This window comes from Atractosteus spatula, unplaced genomic scaffold (genome assembly GCF_055471065.1).
Source record: "Atractosteus spatula isolate fAtrSpa1 unplaced genomic scaffold, fAtrSpa1.hap1 Scaffold_106, whole genome shotgun sequence".
NCBI lineage: Eukaryota > Metazoa > Chordata > Actinopteri > Semionotiformes > Lepisosteidae > Atractosteus > Atractosteus spatula.
This window is the reverse complement of record NW_028296660.1, coordinates 50,195-72,006: the sequence shown is the minus strand read 5'-3', so window position 1 is coordinate 72,006 and position 21,812 is coordinate 50,195. Positions and strand designations below refer to the sequence as shown.

At 48.8% G+C, this 21,812-nt stretch overlaps 1 protein-coding gene and 1 long non-coding RNA gene across 3 annotated transcripts; both read right to left on the bottom strand.

The window, feature by feature from the left end:
- Positions 1–12,105: 12,105 nt before the first annotated feature.
- Positions 12,106–16,459, bottom strand: LOC148809888 (uncharacterized). Its single transcript, XR_016087139.1, has 2 exons — positions 16,243–16,459; positions 12,106–13,173 (listed from the first exon to the last, which is right to left on the bottom strand). It is a non-coding gene; the product is annotated as an uncharacterized LOC148809888 (long non-coding RNA).
- Positions 16,460–16,874: 415 nt separating this feature from the next.
- On the bottom strand, positions 16,875–18,514 carry LOC148809887 (uncharacterized). Of its 2 annotated transcripts, none has more exons than XM_088909195.1 (2): positions 17,499–18,514; positions 16,875–17,108 (listed from the first exon to the last, which is right to left on the bottom strand). In XM_088909195.1, exon 1 carries the CDS (start codon positions 18,232–18,234, stop codon positions 17,539–17,541), a length of 696 nt encoding a protein of 231 aa, XP_088765321.1. In that variant the 5' UTR covers positions 18,235–18,514; the 3' UTR covers positions 16,875–17,108; positions 17,499–17,538. The 2 variants fall into 2 exon arrangements, with proteins under 2 accessions (XP_088765321.1, XP_088765320.1); XM_088909194.1 differs by having other exon boundaries at positions 16,875–17,158; positions 17,499–18,513.
- Positions 18,515–21,812: the final 3,298 nt, after the last annotated feature.

The window sequence follows — 21,812 nt, the reverse complement described above, 5'->3', positions numbered from 1 at the left end:
GAGCAGATGACTGCACCATGGAGCTGAGAGGAAGGAGGTGCATTAGATTGAAAGGAAACCAGACCATCTCTGTGCCCACAGTGTCAGACCCCAGCTTGTAGACAAAGGCTGTTACTGCACCTCAGCTCCCCCACCTTGGGTAACACTTCCTGAGAGACGCAACAGACTCCAGGCAAATAGAGACCCGCCCTCCGCTTCTGCACTATGAAACAGAGCCAGGAGGAGAACACCCTGAGCACAGAGACAGCAGCCCTGCCCTCAGGACTGCCCCAGACTCTCACTCCGTTCTGCTCCTGGGGTTTGACTCCTGGGAGTGGGGTTCCTCGCCCTTGAGCAGTGAAGACGGTGTGGTCACAGCCAGTAGGAGCATCAGTACTCGCTCACTCACCATGCCCCGTCACTTAGGTGAGCGGTCCATCAGCTCTCTTACACAGCCGACATGGGGGTAGCCCCTACCGGCTAGATTGACAGAACGAGACCTCTTTCTGCGAGGGGTACAGTAGAGGAGTAGAGACTGAACACAGACAATTCACACATGTCCACAACAACCCCAGCTTGGGGTGGTTACTGCACAGGAGAATTCAGTTCTGATCGAGGGAGAGTAGTGCAGGGACCTGGCACAGGCCATAGCAAACTGGGGAGCAGCAAAATAACTCCACCTGAAAACACAGCTGCTCAACAGCGGTGAAACACCAGTAGCCATGTTGTTCTAGGACAGCACCAGGTAAGAGGGCAGGCCTGGAGGTTTTACACTTCCTCTCCTAAGAGTTTAGGACAGAGATCTGAAACTCAGAACAGGGCTGAGCTGAGTCTTACAACAGACGACGGGTGACAATGCACCTCACACTACAGTACAGAGAGTGGAATACTACAATAGAGTAGAGGTGATAGTGTACAGGAGAGAACAATACAAAAAGAAATACTACAGTAGAGTACAGGTGACAGTTCAAAGCACAGTACAATACAGCGACCTGACTCTTACACTAGAGTACAGGTGACAATTCACATCAGACTACAGTCCAACCAACTGAATACAATAGTGAAGAAGTGACAGTCATTACAAATCTGAATCTTAAAATAAAGTACAGATGACAGTTCAATACGGAGTCCTCCATATTACAATAGAGGAGAGGTGACTATGTTCATGTGTACTAAGATCTGAATATGAAAATAGTATACATGGGACAATTCACTTCACACTAGAATAGAAATCTGAGTATGACAATAGAGTACAGGTGACAGTTCAATACAGAGAATTGAGTCTTACAGTAGAGTACAGGTGACAGTGTACATTATTATACAAAGATCTGAATATGACAATAGAGTACAGAGGACAATTCACTTCACAGTACAATACAGAGTCCTGCATATTACAATGGAATACAGGTAACAGAACCATACAGAGATGTGAGTCTTACACTACAGTACAGGTGACAGTTCACATGACAATACAAAGCTCTGAATATGACAGTACAGTACAGGGGACAATTCACTTCACAATACACTAGAGATCTGACTAATATACTGGAGTACAGGTGACAGTACACTACAGAGATCTGAGTCTTACAGTGCAGTACAGGAGACAGTTCACACGAGAGTACAATAAAGAGATCTGAATCTTACAATAAAGTACAGGTGACATTTCACTTCACAGTACATTACAGAGACCTGAATATGACAATAGAGTAGAGGGGACAGTGCACATAATACAAAGATCTGAATATGACAATAGAGGACAGAGGACAATTAACTTCACAGTACAATACAGATCTGACTCTTACAATGAAGTACAGGAGACAGTTCAATACACAGTCCAGCATATGAGAAAGTACATGACAGTACAATAAAGACCTGGATATTACACTAGAGTACAGGTGACCATCCATGCGCATAAGAGTACAATACAGAGATCTGAATCTTACAATAAAGTACAGGTGACACGTCACAGCACAGTACAATACAGAGACCTGAATATTACAATAGAGCACAGAAAACCAGTTGGCACATTGGTCAACTGCATAGATTAAAGCACAGTCCACAAGTCAGGGTATTACAACATCATAGAGGTGACAGTTCACAGTACAGAGGGTTGAGTATTACAGCCCAGTGCAGGTGACAGATCAGCATACAGAAGTACACTATTACAGCACAGGACCATGGACAGCTCCGAGTGGTACAATACAGTTCAACAGCAGAGTCCAATTATGACACTGTTGTACAGCACACAGGTTTCAGTACTACAACAGGAGAGGGGACAGTTCACATCAGGGGACAGAGGGTTGAGCAATACAAGAGGACTGAGGTGACATGTCAGCACATTATTACAGCAGAGTACAGTACACAGGCAGGAGTATGACAGGGGACAGTTTGGAACACGGGTCCAATTATTAGACTGCAACACTACATCGGTCTGAGTTTTACAACAATAGTTTTATAGGCGATAGTTCAGATTACTACAGACAGGGGACACTTTCAGGCAGAAATCCGAGTAGTAACACTGCAATACAGGACTGAGGCTGACTGTTACAACACTGTTCAAGTTCATTGTCATTACACTCACCTACAGGTATATAGGATAACGAAATGCTAGTTAGCTGGCTCTCAGACGATAGGTAGTACAAAAAAAAAACAATACAATTATATATTAAAAGAAAGACAACAGGCAGTGTGCAACACAACATTAACACAATGAAATAAAAAGGATAGAAATGATGGGGAGTGAGCTTTTTGACATGGAAGGTAGGGGTAGATTTCAATGTGTGTGTGAGTTTGTGGTAAGAGAGAAGGCACTGTGAGGTTCAGATCAGAGGTGAGAGAGGCTGGGAGTTTAGTAGTTTGATAGTGCGGGGGTAAAAACTGTCTCCGAGTCTGGTAGCCCAGGCCCGAATGCTCCGGTACTCTTGTTTTCCAGAGTTCAGGTGACGGTTCAGTACACCAGTCTATATATTACAACACAGTACAGTACACAGGTCTGTGGGTTACAAAACGGTACAGATGAGCGTTCAGCACACGACACAAGGCTGAGTATTATAATAGTCCAGATCAGCACACAGATTTGAGTATTAAAACACGCCACAGGTGAAGGTGCAGCAGACTGGTCTAGTACTGAAGCTCAGCACAAGTGAGAGCAGCACACTGGTTTAACTCGTATTGTACAGTACAGGTGAGAACCCAGCACACAGGGGTGCTGTTGTGGATTAAAGCTCAGTACTGGAGACCGTTCAGGACACACGTCTGAGCACTGCACAAAAACAGTACAGGTTACAGTTCATCACGCAGGGCTGAGTATTATAAAACACTGCAGGTGAGGGTTCTACAAACGATTGTGTCACTGAGTATGACAGCTCAGTACAAGCAAGAGTTCAGCACACTGGGTGAAGTAGTTTAGTACAGTCAGGGTGAGAGATGCCCACACAGATGAGAGTATTAAAGCACAGAAAAGACCAGAGTAAAGATGACCAGTCTGCGTATTACCACTCATTACAGACGACAAAGAAGCAAACAGGTTTTTGTATTAAAGCTCACTGCAGAGGAGAGTTCAGAACACAGGTTTCAGTATTAAGGCACAGAAAAAAGCACTAGGTTATGTGTTTTAGTACAGTCCGGGTGAGAGGTGACCACAACGCTTTCAGGATTAAAGCACAGAAAGTTGAGAATCCAGCACACACACATCTGAGTATTACAATACACTGCAGGTGAAGGCTCAGCAAACTGATGTGTCACTGAGTACTAAAGGTCAGTACAAGCTAGAGTCCAGGTGAGAACTGACCACACAGGTGTGAGTATTGAACATAGTCAAGGTGAGAGTGAAGCACACAGGTGTGTCATTAGGTATTACAACTCAGTAAAAGGTAAGAGTGTAGCACACTGATTCAAGTATTAAAGAACACTGCAGGTGGAAGTTCAGCATACTGGTGTGTCACTGAGTATTGAAGCGCAGTACAACTGAGAGTTCAGCACACTGGTTTAAGTTTTATAGTACAGTACTGGTGAAAATTCAACACAAAGGTATCATTGCGTATGAAAGCTCAGTACTGGTGAGAGTCTAGAACACAGGTCTGAGTATTGTAAAATAGTACCAGTCAGACCTGTGAGTCCACTTATCTGAGGATTACAGTACAGTACATAGGGCTGAGTATCAGTATAGTACAGCTGAGAGCCCAGCACAGAGGTTTGAGAATTAAAACACAGTGAAGGTGAGAGTTTAGTGTCTAGTTTGGAGTATTACCACACCGCACAGACAGCAGTGCAGCCCTTTGGAGTTTGTATTAGACCACAGTGGAGATGAGAGTTCAGCACACAGGTTCGAGTGTGAAAGCACAGTATAGGTGACAGTTTAGCACACACGTGTATCACTGAATATTAAAGCTCAGTTCAGCAAACTGGTTTAAGTATTAAAGTCCAGTCCACGTGAAGGTTCAGCATACATTTTTAAGTATGAAAGCACAGTAAAGGTGAGAGTTCAGCACTCGTGTGTCAATGTGAGAATTAAATTAAGTACAAGTTCAGCACGCTGGTTTCAGTATTACAGCACAGTCCACAGGACAGCTCAGCACACAGGTCTGTCATTAAGAATTAAAGCTCAGGACAGGAGAGAGTTTAGTATACTATAAACAATTTAGTATCACCAGTATTATTTTGTATTAACACTCAGTGGAGATTAGAATATAATACACAGGTGAGGGTATTAAATTATAATATAGGAAAGAATTCAGCACACTGGTGCATCATTCAGTACCAAAGTTCAGCTCAGGTGAAAGATCAACTCACAGACGTGTCAGTGTATTAAGGTACAATACTCTCGAGAATGGAGTACACCATTGTCAACACTCAACTCCCTACAGTACAGCCACTGATAATGATCAGAACAGTCCATCTGAGCAAAGTACCTCACTCTGGGGTTCAAGATTGTGTCCCCCTCTGGAATCAAACCTGCAATCCACAGTCAAAAAGCCCTGTTTAATACTGCAGAAGTGTAGTGTTTTACAGAGCACAAGCAGCTGGACTGAGAGAAAGACACAGCTCAAGAGACAGGCAGAGAGACGTCACAGAGACCGACACAAGGAGGAAGAGAAAGACAGGAAAGAGCTTCTCACCTCCATCCCAACTCCCAGCCATACCCATCTTCCCACTGGCCGCCTCTGGACAACCTGGAAAAAGACAGGAGAGACCATCAACCCCCAGGCTATATTCCCATCCATACCCGTCTCTCCACCAGCAGCCTCTGGCCAGCCTGGAAAAATAGGGAAAACAGAGACAGGAGAGGGTTCAATCTTCATACATACCCGTCTTCCCACTGTCAGCCTCTGGCCAGCCAGGAAAATTAAGGAAAATACAGTCCAATGTCAACCCCAACACCTCATCCATACCCATCTTCCCACTGGCAGCCTCTGGCCTCTGGAAAATTAGGGAAAAGAGAGACGGGGGTGAGCATCAACTTCTTCTTCTGGATATCCTGGAAAATTAGGAAAGAATAGAGGAGAGGGTTCAATCTTCATCCATACCCGTCTCCCCAGTGTCAGCCTCTGGACATCCTGGAAAATAAGAGAAAAGAGACAGGAGTGAGCATCCTACCTCCATACCGTTCTTCCCACTGTCAATTTAGAGCACATCCTGGAAAACTGGGGAAAAGATCACAGAGAAAGAATCCAACTTCTATCCCAACTCCCAACCATACCTGTCTCTCCACTGTCTGCCTCTGGACATCCTGGAAAATTTGAGAAGTTTACAGAGAAAACAACCAACTCCTATCCCAAACATACTCATCTCTCCACTGTCTGCCTCTGGACATACTGGAAAATTAGGAGAAAGTGGGGCAGGAAAGAGTATCCCACCTCCATTCCAACTCTCTACCATACCCGTCTTCCCACTGTCTGCCTCTGGACAACCTGGAAAAATACAGTCCAATGTCAATCCCAACACGTCATCCATACCCATCTTCCCATTGGAAGCCTCTGGACTCTGGGAAAATTAGGGAAAAGAAAGACAGGAGAGAGTATCCAACCTCCATTCCAACTCCTCATCCATACCTGTCTTCCCACTGTCTGTCTCTGGACAGCCCGTCGTCTTCCCACTGTCTGCCTCAGGACATTCTGGAAAACTACAGAAATGAACACAGGACAGAGCGTCAACCTCCATCCTAACACTTCATCCACACTGGTGTTCCACCTGACTTTTCTGGACACCCTGGAAAACTAGGGAAAAAAGGAAAGAGAGCACCCAACCCCCACTCCATCTTCACATCCATACCTGTCTCTCCACTGTCTTCCTCAGAACATCCTGGAAAAGTAGGAAAGAATACGGGAACAGGTTCAATCTTCATATATACCCATCTTCTCACTGTCAATTTTGAGTACGTCCTGGAAAATTAGGGAAAAGATCACAGAGAAAGCATCCAACTTCTATCCCAACTCCCAACTATACCTGTCTCTCCATTGGCTGCCTCTGGACATCCTGGAAAATTAGGATTAAGATGGACAGGAGAGAGTATCCCACCTCCATCTTCCCACTGTCTGCCTCTGGACATCCTGGAGAATTTAGGAAAATACAGCAGAAAGAGTCCAGCCTATACCCGATCTCCACCCATACGTGTTGTGAACCGACGTGCCCACTGACCTCAGACCTGGACAGCTCCCAGGCTCGGTAACCCGCTCTGTTGAGTGTAGAGGAGAAGGGCAGCTCTCTGCAGACCACAGTGGCCCTGAAAGCAAGGAAACAGCGCCTGTGTGCTCTGGATGTGGACAGAAGGGACACTGAAAGTCCCCCAGTTTGTGTCCCGTCCCCCCAGTGAAAGGTACTCTGATACGTCCCACACCTGACACACCCAGGTGACACCAGCGATCCTCTAACTCCGGGGAGGGTCTCCTCCCAGTGACGACTGTGGGAAGATCCGACAGCACACAGCCGCTGGGAAGACCTGCGCTGCGGTCATGGAGATCAGGAGGAAGACCCCAAAGCAGACAGGACCGTCAGAACAGAGGGACACAGCTCGAGGCTCGCCAAGGGTAGTACTGAGGAGTCACCGTACCCATCCTGGTGGACACCTCACAAGATCCCAATACGAGCTCCCAGGAGCCAGGATGAGAGGAGTCCCAGCATAGTCCCGTGAGGGTTCGAGATGAGGTCGACTGGAATGACAATGGTGGAGAACACAGGAGACACACACGAGGTGCACTTCCCACAGAGCCCTGAACTGGAACAGCTTTCCAGAGGTTTATATCGCCCGAGTCCATCCATGTTCTCACCCTGAAGGGGGTCTGAAGAGTCTGCTTGGGGCCCAGGAGCTGTTCTTGATGTTGTCCAGGGCTCTCAGCTGTTTCTCTGGGGTCCAGTTTAGAACCCTCCCAGGTCAGGAGACCAGGTGAACTCCCTCCCTGTGCTACGGGCGATTGAGACCCCGGAGACAGGACAAGGCGCAGAGAGAGGGGAGCGGAGCGACTGGGCCGGAGGAGACCAGCACCGTGCCTGTGGCCCAGGGGAGCGGAGCGACTGGGCCGGAGGAGACCAGTACCGCGCCCGTGCCCAGGGGAGCGGAGCGACTGGGCCGGAGGAGACCAGCACCGCGCCCGTGCCCAGGGGAGCGGAGCGACTGGGCCGGAGGAGACCAGCACCGCGCCCGTGCCCAGGGGAGCGGAGCGACTGGGCCGGAGGAGACCAGCACCGTGCCTGTGGCCCAGGGGAGCGGAGCGACTGGGCCGGAGGAGACCAGCACCGCGCCCGTGCCCAGGGGAGCGGAGCGACTGGGCCGGAGGAGACCAGCACCGCGCCCGTGCCCAGGGGAGCGGAGCGACTGGGCCGGAGGAGACCAGCACTGCGCCCGTGCCCAGGGGAGCGGAGCGACTGGGCCGGAGGAGACATACTGGGAGCAGGGGCTGTGGAGGCCGAGGAAGACTCCGTGGTGAAGGGCGACTGGCTTCATCACACAGAAAACTAACACAACAGCTCGTTTCAAGATGAACTGCAGTCCCAATTTCTCAACCCAGTTGTTAAATCTCTGTAACGAAAATTCATCGACAATTACGCAAGATTTTTCAAATTCCAAATTAAGCACCGATTTGTGAATTTTCTGACAGTACTGAAGTGTCGCCACGTCGCTGGAAACTCCTGCTCTGGCCTCGGGCGAGAGCGAGAGCGAGAGTTCCCAGGCATCGCGATGTGGAGCTGCCCTTCCTGCTCACTAGTCACAGTGATGAGCGAATGAGCACTGATTGTGCAGCAGATACTTCACCGCAGAAACGTGATCTACGTGCAGAGTTCACAAGTAGTATTTGTGGGCAAAACCCATCTTGAAACGGAGAGTCATCTTTCTATTGAACTAAAGCAGGCCTGCTTGTTCACAGTGTAATAGGGTCACTTCTCTGCCTCGTCCTGAACTACAGAACACAGCGCCGCACGTACCTGGAAATTCGGTCTATTCTGCAACGTCAACGGGAGGTTTTTCCAAGTCAAAGTGCACATTTGACTCGTGTCGTGGTTTGAAACGCACTGATCAATGCTGATTCTCTCTCACCCTGAAATTAAAACAGCGCTGTAGCTCCCCTCTAACCCAGGTGTGTGTGTGTGAAGACAGGACGCACACTGGACCAGCCAGAACCTGGGCCAGACACGAACCACCGGACGCCATCACTGGCCTGGCCGCTCCAGGGGTACCAGTCAGAGCCGCAGGTCCTGTCCAGTGTGCCAGCTCACCGGCGGCATCGAGCAGCAGGGGGACAGGGCGCCGGCCAGCGCCGACCTGGAGAGGAGCAGGACAGGGACCCGCCTGCGAACACGCCACTCAGGGTCCTGAAGTCTTCCCCTGGAAGAAACACAAAGACCCGTCTGACCATGAACACACTGTCCAGCGGCCGCAGTACCACCTGACACTGGAACAGACCAGGGAACTGGTTCCACTCCCAGACCACTGGAGCCAGTACACACCCCGCCGGGAATCCGTCTCCTTCCCACCCGGAGACCGGCGGCCTGGTCGGACGCTTCAGTCGGACCCTGAAGAGCCGGCTTCGGAAGCACGTGTCCGAGACGGGGATCCGATCGGGACCCCTGGCTGCCGGGGTCGACGTTCGCCCCTGGAGGGGTCCTTCGGGGATCCCCAGGATTCCCCCTGTCTGCAGGAAGAGAAGCAGGAGACCCCCCCCCCGTCTGCAGGAAGAGAGGCAGGAGAGGAGGAACAGCTGAGCGTCCCCCAGGGACATTTTGAAGACGAGGGACGAGGCGTGTCCGAGCAGCGCACCCTCACTCCCGGACAGAGGGTCCCGCTGACAGCCTCCTCCTCCTCCCTGTGGATTTCCTCTGCCAGCCCTGAACGGGGAAGAGAGGGACCACGCTTGGCGCGGGGAATTGTGGGAAGTGTGGTCGGAGCAGCAGCCCAGAGAGCCGCTTCCTGTGAGCCGCGTCCGGGAGGAAGGAGAACCTTCCGAGCTGCGTTCCCCAGGAGTGAGGTCCGAGAGGTCTCCTGCTCCCCGAATTCCCCGTCCCTGGATTTTACCCCTCATGGCCTCCTCGTAAGATCAGATCACTTTATTGATCCTATACAGGTTCCTGCATGAGGAATGTCTCTTCGCAGACCCCAGCCTGCTCTCCATGAGACACACAGAGAGAGAGAAGCTGGGGGTCAGAGAGCAGGGTCCAACGAGATCCCGGCCTCGCACCCAGACAAGTCCGCTCAGTCCTGGGACTGCTGGGTGGGTACCGCAGGATTATTCCAGGATTCGCAGACGGAGCCTCAGCCCTCCAGGGCCTGACTGGAGAGACAGCTGAGTAACAGCACACCGGACCGGAGAGCACAGGCAGGCGTTACCGACTGGAGAGAGGCCATTATGCTCAGAACCTGTGCTGCAGTGTTCAGGCTCCGTCTCCCTCACCCTCGGCTGGGAACAGCACCCTCCTACCTGTCTTCCCACCATCAGCCTCTGGACATCCTGGAAAATTAAGGAAAACAGGAAATCTGCTGTGTACTGGAGTCGCTCCTGACCCTTGACCCCTGACCCCGTGGTTTGTTGGTGTTGACATCAGAGAGCAGGAGACGCAGGTGTAGGCTGAGCAGCTGTTTCAGGAGTCTGAAGGCTCTGTCATCTCAGACAGAGCCCGACCTTCACTCGTCTCTCAAGACAAGATCGCAGGAGAAACAGACCATAATGACAACCGTACAATAATATTACACCTGAGAATCACAGAGTTAATGAAACAGAGACGTCTGAACTCTCTTCCGGTCCTGCTGGTGGTGTTGTGCATAATTAGATTCTAATGCTGGTGCTGCTAATAAATTAATTTGACTAATGTTACCGTTAATAAAATGAACAGTATTTCATCATGTACTAATATCCATAATGGAACTTTAACAGTTCTCCTCTCTCACTAGTAGGGTTGTGGGTTCCAGCCCTGGGTGTGACACAGGAGTGACAGGACTAACCTGACCTTGTGCTCGTGCTGGAGGTTGGTGTTGGACTTGGGTTCGAGAGTGTAGTGTCAACAGCACACTGAACAGGTCCTTGTGAGCGAGAGACAGCAGGAGGTCAGGACACAGCCCTGAGGGTCACCCCCTGGCACCCCGACAGAAGGAGTCCAGCTCTCCACCTGGACCAGGGGCATGGGCAGCTCTTCATCATCATCGTTGTCGTCATCCTCACAGGCTTCAGCGGGCAGGGAGCGACCTGTCTGGCACCTTGTACCCTTCTGTGCTGATGGGGGTACCCTGTCCCATCTTGTACGACCAGTCACACACCCCCTTGTCCTGTGCAGGTCTGGGGGTGCCCTCTCCTGCGTGGTACAGGGTCTGACCTGGCTCCTGCTGGGAATAAACATGCCTGAAGGCAGCCTGTGCTCCACCGAGTCCCGACTGCTCCGGTCCAGAGCTGCTGTTCTGGAGACCCGTCCTGGAGAAACAGGTGTGTTGTCCACAGGCTCTCTCTCCCCTTCCTCACCTCGTTCAGAGGTTCTGACACCCCTGGGCTCCCCTTCACTACTGTGACACCCCTGGGCTCCTCCTCCTGGTCAGCCCGAGTCTCCGGGGGGGTCCAGGTGCTGGGCTCGTCCCAGAGTCGAGGTCCAGGAGGAGTTTCTTCCTGTTGGCTTCTCCCAGATCTTCCAGACTCCTCAGGCCTGAGCCGGGCTGGGAGGAGGGAACCTTCCCTGAGATCCTGGAGCCCGACGTCCAGACGAGACGACCGGAAAGATGGAGCCGATGGGAGAGGATGAGGGCGTCAGGGCTCCTGGTGTCCGACTGGGAGAGAGCTCCGATGTTGGGGCGTCTGTCCTTCCTCTTGACTTTTTCTCCTTCAGGATTCCAGTGGTACCCCCAGTCCTCCTGCTCTCACCAGACTGGGACCACCAGTGGAGTGAATATTCAGGAAAAACACTGGTTTAGTGTTGAACTATTAACAGTGAATATGCAAGTCAGTAATTATTGAGGTAAGAAACTTACTAGTTTGTGAAAGTGCAGTACAGAGGTTATTTCTTAGTGAATATCTGTCAAAGTGACTAACCACTACAGTGAGTTTCCAGTAAATATTCAAGAGACTGTAGAAGTGACTGACCATTAATGTGAATACCCAGTACAGTGAATCTGTAGTAAAACTATTCACAAAAAAAAGTCTGTTAGAGACAATTTCTCCAAATAAACAGCACAAAATTAATCAAGAAGAAATAGATGACTGAATTGCACAGTTTCTATCCAAGAAAAGGGCTCCATGTTGTTTCTCTGCCTGGTTTGTACAGAATATTGAGTCAGGTGCTCCAGCAGGAGTTTCTGACTTCCTCTGCTCTGTGAGCGCCACACTTCTGTCCTGTGAATCACACAGAGCTGCAGCAGGGATGAGTGAGAGGTACCTGCATGGGGACAACACTGAGCTCTTCCTCCCAGTGTCCCCCTGCGCCACAGCCCCCCAGTGTCCCCCTGCGCCACAGTAAACAGCTCACCTCACCTGTCCCTCCTCTCTAATCACACTCCTTCTGGGCTCAGCAGTCCTTTCAGGAGCCCACCTACAACTGAAAAACAGGATTTATCTGTACAGTGAATTACAGACAGCACTCTGAATACCCAGCATAGTGATGATTACAGTGAACACCCAGTGCAGTGATGATTACAGTGAATACCAAGCACAGTGATTGCCTGTCATAGTGAACACCCACTACAGTTTTTATTATACTGAACACCTGGTACAGTGATTTTTACAGTATTTTACAGTAAATACCCAGTACAGCAACTGTCCATCAGTGAAAATGGAGTAGTGACTATAACATCAATTACCCAATAAAGCAATTATACTGAATACCTAGTATGGTGATTACAGTAAACCCCCAGTACAGTGATTGTCCCTTACAATGAAAACAGAGTTCAGTGATTATTATATTAAATAAACAGTGCAGTGATTATTACCACTCAGTGCAGTGATGTTTATGGTGAACACACAGTACAGTGATTATTAATACCCAGTGCAGTGATGATTACAGTGAACACACAGTACAGTGATTTTTTATACCCAGTGCAGTGATGATTACAGTGAACACCCAGTACAGTTATTAATACCCAGCATAGTGATGATTACAGTGAACACCCAGTACAGTGATTATTATACTGAAGACCCAGTACAGTGATTATTACAGTAAAAACCCAGTACAGTGATTGTCCCTCACAATGAACACACAGTTCAGTGATTATTACAGTGAACACACAGTACATTGATTGTCCCTCATTATGAAAACAGTTCAGTGATGATTATACTGAATACCCAGTATAGTGATTATTAGTGAACACACAGTACAGTGGTTATTATATTAAATAAACAGTGTAGTGATTATTACAATGAACACACAGTACAGTGAGTGTCCCTCATCATGGAAACAGTGCAGTGATGATTATATTAAATACCCAGTGCAGTGACTATGATGTGTCATGAGTCTAGAGGCAGCAGTCTGACCAGGATCTTGAGGGAGAGACAGCAGGTCAGGACACCACCCTGAGGTCACCCTCCCACACCCCAACAAAAGGATGGAGATCCCCTCTCCACCTGGACCAGGGTCATCAGTAGCTCTTCGTCATCCTCCTCTTCCTCACAGGCTCCAGCAGGCAGAGAAGAGGAGGAGGAAGGCAGTCAGGACATCCTGTCCGTCTCCCTGAGACGACTCCTGCTCTGCCCCCTCAGAGTGTGTAGACCCCAGACTGGTCCGATCAGATCCCTGCAGGATCGATGAAGACCAGCGTCACCTGTGAGGGAAACCCAGCGAAGGAGAGACTCACCTGCTCTGCACTCACCTGCCTGGCTGACGGGGGGGGGGGGGGGGTCCCCTGTCCCCCTGTCCTCTAACTGCAGGTCTGGGGGCACCCTCTCCAGTCCTGGCTGCCTGGTCCCATTTCCCATCATCAGGGGGAGCAGCCCCCACATTCCCAGTCCCTCCCCACCTGTCCTGGAGCTTCCCGGACAGAGTTTGCAATTGTGTAGGACTCTGTGTGTTTGTGTGTAGGTGGAGCAGGGTTGGCGTGGCGCCTGTCTGTCTCTCAGTGTGAGTGAGCATCGACTCCTGACCCAAGACTCACATCCCACAGCGAATCCCAGAGTCCAGGCCAGGACTGGGAGCAGACCGGTCAGGGGCGAGTCCAGGAGATCCACTTCAGACCTCTGCCGGCTCTCTTCCTGAAGAGCTTCCTGAGAACCTGCTGGAAGGCCCCTCTGAGACACCCGTCCACAGACACGACCACATGAGCCCACAGACACAGCCCTCACCAGCCCACTGCCTGCAGGTGCACCCCCATCCATCACTAGAACCCCAACCTGCCCTGGTCACTCCACACTCGCCATTTCACACCGACGTCTCACACAATAACCGACATTCGTGCAAAACTCCACCAGGTGTACAGAAAACACTGGTTCTGACTGAAATTTTTGATATCTTGCTTGCAAACATACTCCACCATATTGCAAATGATAAGATTTTCCTATAAAGTATTAAGAAACAGCACACATCTACAGTCTAGGTGTTAATTTATAAGAGAAGCCTGTAAAACAAACCAGCAGGACTGGTTTTCAGGGAGAAGCTGTGGAGTGAAAATGACTCAAGACAGAAACAGAACTGAGAACAGTCCCTCTGTCTCAGCTACACTCTCTCTGACTCTCGCTCATGTTAATGTGCATCAGAAGAACCTGTTTGTTGTTTTGAGAGGGTGTAATGTAGCGACCTCTGAATACATGTTTTTTTATTTAACAATGAAAGGATTTACAAACACAACACAAGTAAAATAATCGACTGCTTTCATCTTCCGGTTGTTTTTATATAATGAACTATATACATTATGCCAGCACGGATAACACCAACATGGTCTTTGAAAGAAATAATGTCACAGCCCTGTTTTATTGATGACTTTAAGAGCAGCTGTGTGCATCTTCCGCTATTTAATGTTTTGTTTGTTTTTCCAGCAGTGAAACTATTTTGTAATAAACGAGTCAACAGTGCAACGCTGACAAAAGCACGTCAGACAGAAACTGCACAACGGGTGAATAATATATATATACACACACACACCCGCTAAACCACAGCAACACCACAGACTATACATCACAAAACACAAGACAACCTCAACTTCTCAGAACTGTTTTGTAACCAATCAGCAAAAAGCAAATGATCCTTTTTATCCCCATTAAAACTATTCGCCTCGCGTTGAGAACAGTTTAAAAGACGACAAAGCACGGTGATAATTTATCGTCTTTCCAGCAAAACGCAATGGCAAAAGCAAATGTTTGTGAAGTTACATAACTTTTTCCCCTTACCTTGGAGAAAAACGCTTTTTATTGCAGTAAAAGTGAAGCACCTGGTCAAGTTCGGGCCTTTATTAATGATGACTTTAAGAGCAGCTGTGTGCATCTGTTGCTAATTAATGCTGCAAACAAATATTTTCTATTATAAAAGCATTGCGTGGTTTTTGTGGGTCGGTGTTGTTATATCCAGGGTTGAAAATGTCATTTTACAACAAAAATACTTCACTTGTAGGATTTAATTATCTTCGAACGGTAATATTAAAGCCCTAGTCTATCCAAGACATAAAAATTTAAACTGAACCAAAAAAAAATGGATGTTGTTTATAACACGGACCCAAGCTCAAACATCAGAAAGTGCCCATCGCTTTGTCAAGAAGTACAGACACACACTGCACAGCACACAGTACACACATCCGACAACAGGTGTGTATTTGCTGACAACGCTACACTTTTCAGTTTCCAAATAAATTAACTGTTTTGCAAAATATGGCAAGCGCAGGTGAAGTCCAATAACTTACTAAAGACGAACATAATGTTTGTTTTCACCGCAGTGCAACTATTGTATAATAGACGAGTCAACATCACAACGTTCGCCAAAACACTTCAGATACAAACTGCCCAACGGAAAGTTAAATATTTTTACCCGCAAAAACCACAAAACGCCACACCAGAGACTACACATCACAAAACACCAGACGAGCCCAACTCCTCAGAACTGTGCTCTGTAACCAGATACATCAACACACAGCAAACGAACATTTCTTTCCCATTAAAAATATTCACCTCTCGTTTAGAACAGTTTAAAAGATGACAAAGCACGTCGATAATCTATCGGCTTTCCAGCAAAATGCAACGGCAAAAGCAAATGTTTGCTGAGCTGCATGAAAACGCCTTTGATTGCAGTACAGGTGAAGCACCTGTCCGCCTGAACACAAGTTGCAGCCAAGATGACGACTCCCCCCTCCCACCGGTTCAAATAGCCCGGCTGTGGGAACAGCTCCTCTGATAGGTTGAGGTCTCTGTCATTCCCAGCGACTTCTGACCAATCAGAACCTTAAACCCGCCCCCCCTATAGCGCGCATGCCTGGTTTATGTTTTGAAACCCTTCTCTCGTAAGAACTCGAGTAACTTGTGAGGAAACACAGAGAAGTAAAAAAAAAGTGTCAAATCGCCCCTTTTCAAACTGTAAACATTCAAATAAACCTCTGTAGGAGCTGCCGTAGTGAGAAACAACATTAAAATAATACATACGTGCTTATTTTCTCCACCACACGGTATTCAAACCTGTATAAATACTGAATAATATTCATAGTGGAAAAACAGTGTATCACTTATATCACTTTTGATATAATCCTTCATTTCAATAATTCTATAAATGACTGTGTCTTTCAGGGGGGCAGCAGGTCGAGCTGTTTGCAGCTTTTTCTCTACACATAATACGTGTCAGCTCTTTTGCCAACGGCAAACAAAGTTCTTCAAAAATAGTGTAGTTTACCTGCTTTAGCAATCCGCCAGCCTGCATTTTTCCGCGTTTCCGTTTGTATTTCCGTATTTATTTAAAGTTTTTATTTCATGCGCATGGGAGCGAAACACAGAGACGCTCGGTGTATTTTTCTCAAATTAGAACAGTTCTGAAATATTTTTCTGGTTTCACGCTTTCGTGTGCTCACAAGATGACCTGCGTTCGTAGCGCGTATTTCCATGCATTCCCGTGTTTACAACGTTGGCATTGTTCCAAAATCACGCACATTCTCTTACTTCCCTATTTGCTGGAGATACAGTAGCTTTTTTTAAATACAATTGGTCATTTGCATCCGTAGCACGCATTCCTATAGAGTGGTATAGAATTACAGAGTATCTCTTGTGTCCACTGAAGTATTAGCGCGCACTGTATCGCAGTACGTAGGCTGCGTCTTCGACACGTATTAAAATACAAAATATGACAACCCGTCCCGATTTTTCAGCGCACACGACACAGTTCCAGGGTCATTTGGCGTACCACTTGGCGACACTCCACGTACCACTGCCGGTACGCGTACCACAGTTTGAGAACCACTGCCTTAGAACATACTGAGTCGGAGAGAGACAGGAGCGCAGCAGAACAGAGACTGATGGAACCAGGCTGGGTAAAATCGCAGTTTCTTTATTAAGGCACAGGAAAGCAGAGAGAAACGGATCACATCAAGATCTGCACTTCTTGACTGATGTGTTGTGCTTAAACAGCGGTAGCTTTGCGGGGGCTCTGATCCATCCAGCAGGAGCTGTAAAGGCCAGCGGCGACCAGCAGGGGGCGGCGGTGAGCTGTAGAGGATTCCAAGGCAGGGAGGTGAGCGGGACCGGAGGCACTGGTCTCCGAAGTGCCTGTTCAGGGTGGTGGGAGAGAGGTAGAGGGAGGGAGGCAGAGAGAGAGACTGAAAACAGGAGAGAGATGGAGAGAACACCAATACAGGAATTAATCACTAAATAGTTTCATTTCACTGCACAGAAATAAAAAAGAGAGCCCTTTAAAAGCATTTCAAGACTCTCACACGAAAGGAATCCGCTGCCTCCCCTGATGTCCATCACTCATCAGTGCCTCAGTGAAGTTCAGGGTTTAAGTTTCGCTCAGGGAGATGGAATACAGAAATGAGCCATGTAGATACTATCTAGAAAAAGTGGAGTTTTATGCACAACGACTAAAACGGACATCAGACGCTCCGTTACAGAGCTTCCTGTCTTGAGGCTCTAGTGACTAGACGGCTGTGCACTGACCTGCAGTTCTGCACCTTCTGACTGGAGCGGACAGGGGGGTCTACTCGTTTTTCACTGCCAGTCTCTCCATTCCGCCCACACAGTTGTCCCCTGCTTGTTCTTCTTTCAGCTGTGTCTTGTATGAAGTTTCCTTTTTCTTCTCTCTCTTACTGCCGTCAGCTTCTTCCTTCTTGATCTTCGGGACCTGACACCTCCCTCTCAGGGACTCTAACGCTATCTTCTCCCTGTACCTCTCCACCAGGACGGCGTCGGCAGTTTGCATGTAGACTGTGTTGAGCTCCTTGCGCTTGACCACGTCGATGGCCACGCTCTCCAGCCTGGCTGCGGCCAGGAAGCCGATGCTCAACACCTCCGTCGGCGAGTACAGCTGGAACGTGTGGGAGTTTACGAAAGGACGGGCGCTTCTGTATCCAGGAGAAGCACTGGGATTGCTTTCGACAGCAATCTGTCCCTTCTCCCCACCGCCATCAGGCGATTTGACAAAGCAAGGGACAAGTGCTTCATCACTGCTGCCCTGTGAGAAGTCCACATGGTCCTGCTGTCCCCGGAATGTAGCGTAGCCCCTGTCGTTGATCAGATAGTCCAGACGACATCCTCGGCACTGCAGAGGGAATCCCACCTCAATCCCATACCTCCTCACAAACGTCTGAAACCTGGGTGTTTCATCCTCTGTGAAAAGATCAGCTGTTCGGAGCTTCTCTCTGCACCAGCCACGATGAGCATCTGTGCCAGTCATTCTGTGAGAGATGTTGCGTCCAGGAATGACTGGACTATGATTGACTCTGGGCTTATATTACCTGCACCCCCCCGAAAAAAAACAACAGCCCAGACTGGTCCATCTGTTCACCTATCGCAGTCTCTCTCTCTCTCTGCGTTTACAGACTGCAGGCATACCTACCTTGTGCTGTGTTGTGTGTGAGCACGCTTGTGTAACGGGTTGTCGTATGTGGTCACCATGCCAGCTCAGTGCGGTTCTCCGTGAGTCTCAGCATGTTTCCGATAAAACTCCACGTGATCGCTTGGAGTGCTGAGCACACTTTGAGCACATCGCTGGCCGCCTGATCAAACGCAGAGAAAACTATTCTCAGAACAGAAACTATTCTGTGACCGAGCCCGGTTTCTAGAATGTGGTGGTTTTGACAGGAGGGGAAACGAAAGTAAACGACTTGTTTATTCTTCATATCCACAGTTTCAGTTTCGATTTCTTAGACACTACTCAGCTCTGGACCTGCGGAACACAGTACTGACCGACACTGACTGACCACAGAGGAGCTCAGCTCTGGACCTGCAGGACACAGTACTGACCGACACTGACTGACCACAGAGGAGCTGGGCTCTGGACCTGCAGGGACACGGTACTGACCCATACTGACTGACCACAGAGGAGCTCGGCTCTGGACCTGCAGGACACAGTACTGACCGACACTGAATGACCACAGAGGAGCTGGGCTCTAGACCTGCAGGACACAGTACTGACCGATACTGACTGACCACAGAGGAGCTCGGCTCTGGACCTGCAGGGACACGGTACTGACCGACACTGACTGACCACAGAGGAGCTGGGCTCTGGACCTGCGGGACAGTGTTCTGACCGACACTGACTGACCACAGAGGAGCTGGGCTCTGGACCTGCGATGGGTTGATGCGTGTAAAGTGTCTCTAGAATCGAAAGACGCCATACAAGATAGATTGATAAAATAACCCCCCACCGGGAGCTTGTGTTCGCACACGCCCTTCACTCAAACAGGAAGAGATGGGCGAGTCGCTGTCCTGACCGGAGGTGCTTCATGATCACAGCGGTAGATCCGGCAGCAGGAGATGTTCAGGAGATGCACATACTGTAAAGCTCCTGAAGACTCGGTAGAAACTGCAGTTTATCTGCACGACACCTGAAAGATCAACTCTGGACTTCCTGGGGGCAGTGCGTCTGAAACCGCACCTCAGGACATCTGACGCGCTCATACGCTGTTTGTACTCTGCGGGATATATTACAGATATGACATACAAGTGGGTACTGGTCTCAGGAGTCCACACCAGTCGGAAAGGAGTGTGGTCTTTCGGACTGGGAGCTAAACGTGGCTCGTTTCTTGTCAAAGAAGCACGGGTAGTGCGACATCTTCCTTTTCCCGACGAGGAAGACGTGTCTGCGCGGCTGAATGAGGACATGTGTCCCCTGTGGTCGTTTAACTGTCATTTTCTCTATTTAAATACAGACGTCGGGTGTCCTCCTCCCAAACGCTCTGTTTGACACAGGAGCTGTTTCTCGACACTTGCCCACGGACGTCTTGTTCGAGTTTCAGGGCGCACAGGGAAAACCTTTCACATTTTATCTTGTAAATCTAAACTCATCGACCGGGGTTTGATTACAGGAAGAGGGCAGGGTTGTTTTTTTGTCCGTACCCATAGGACTAGAACAATCGCAAGACACGGAGCCAAAGTCTGGTTGGGCTGAAATCCAAAACAATAACTGGAAAACAAAATACCGTGAAGTTAACTAACCTAATTTGCCTCATTGATAATGAAATTAAATAAAATTGAAATAAAACCGCTGGTTTTCACACCGCCTCGGCGTAAGGGCTCCTTACAAGAGTTTTTGATTCAGAAGTTTTTTGTTTTTTTTGGTTTTGGCTTTGTTTTTGTTTTTATCTGAACCACAAAAGGAAATTCAATACGAACACGAGTACACATATAACAAGCATATCGATCACATCGTCAGGGGGTGCATGTTTAAACAGAGTAAAGCGCTTTGAGATGCCACCTTTCAAGGCGCTATATAAAATGAAGTTTATTGTTAAATAAAGATAAGCTTTCATGTCCTCACTGTACCTCTCGAAATCGTCTGTAAACACGCCTTTACATCTGTTTTAAAATGTTCAAACAGCGGACTCTTGTGTATATACTGTAACAGCGTGCCAGTATAATGATGAAGTCAAATACAGGGGCCAGTTTTGTATTGTTTCCAATGGGATTGAAGTTTCTATAAGTTTTTTTTAATATAACAATATAAAAATATAACATAAGAAGTAAAACAAAAAGTATTTGTATCACAATAAGTTTGCAATTCGGTCCAGGAAGATTTACAACAGGACATAACATAGCCGTGTGGTTTCAGAGCTACTGTACATTCACGAAAGGCACAGTTATCATCTACATTCATTTTAAATCGCTGCACAACGATGGTTCAGTTCAGCTCCTCTGTCTTTCTCACAAGCGCAACGAGGTGCTTTCTTGCACGCGTGCTCAGATGCAAAGACATTAAAGGAATCACCAAAAACACAAACACACAACAGCAGCAACAACAAACAAGCCAGTGCAGAGCAGTGTGAGGAGAGAAAAACCAGCGGTGTGAGTAGTACTGCAGGTGTAACAGTGTAGGTGAGTGTAGTCAGGGGCAGGGGTGGAGGTCAGTCATCCGCTGTCTCTGAATCTGGGGGTTCGGGTCTGTCTGCTCCTGTGACGCTCCCCAGCGGGACGGGGGGGGGGGGGGGGGAGAAGAGAGAGACACCAGGGTGACTGGTATCCCTATCGATAGTCCCGGCCCTCCTGAGACAGCGAGCTGTAAAAATGTCTGCAAAAAAGGGTGCTGTACCCCAGGGACGGACTGGGCCGACCCGATCACCCCCATAACACCTTCCGGTCAGACGGCGAGCTGTAAAAATGTCCGCGACAGAGGGGGGGCTGTACCCCAGTGACGGACTGGGCCGACCCGATCACCCCCATAACGCCTTCCGGTCCGACAGCGAGCCCCACTGGAATCCCACACGCGAGCGCACCTGTGAAATGTGGTCCGGACAGGTGGAGGCGGGCCAGATTTTAGAGTCTGCGGCTCGTACGACGGCGCACAGGTCTCCACTGAAAACACCACGACGAGTTCTGTCGTCGTCAGGCGCGCTAGATCATCATCATCCTCAACAGAAAGGCGATTCTCACTCAAGCAAGAGAACACCGGCAGTCCAGGGCCAGCTCTCTGCTGTGGGTCGACGGGACACCTGTTGGTTTCTCTCTTAGTTACTCGTGGGCTCAACAATGAACCGCACCGCCCCCCATTCCGCTCTGGGGATAATGTTTTGGGGTGCCCCTTGAGAAAACGTGATCGTGCATTCCCTCACGATAGACTATAGGTTGTTTCTTCTGTGGGGGGGGGGGGGGTCTGTCTGGTGCTAACGGTGGTCTTCATCGGTTTTTAGCGTGAAAATATACCGAGATCGTGGGATTTCAAGGCTAGAATCTGTGCAGAATGGAGGGGGGGGGGGGTATTTTCAGTTGTATTTCCGCGTCTGATTCTCTTTCCTGATACAACACACAAGGGAAATC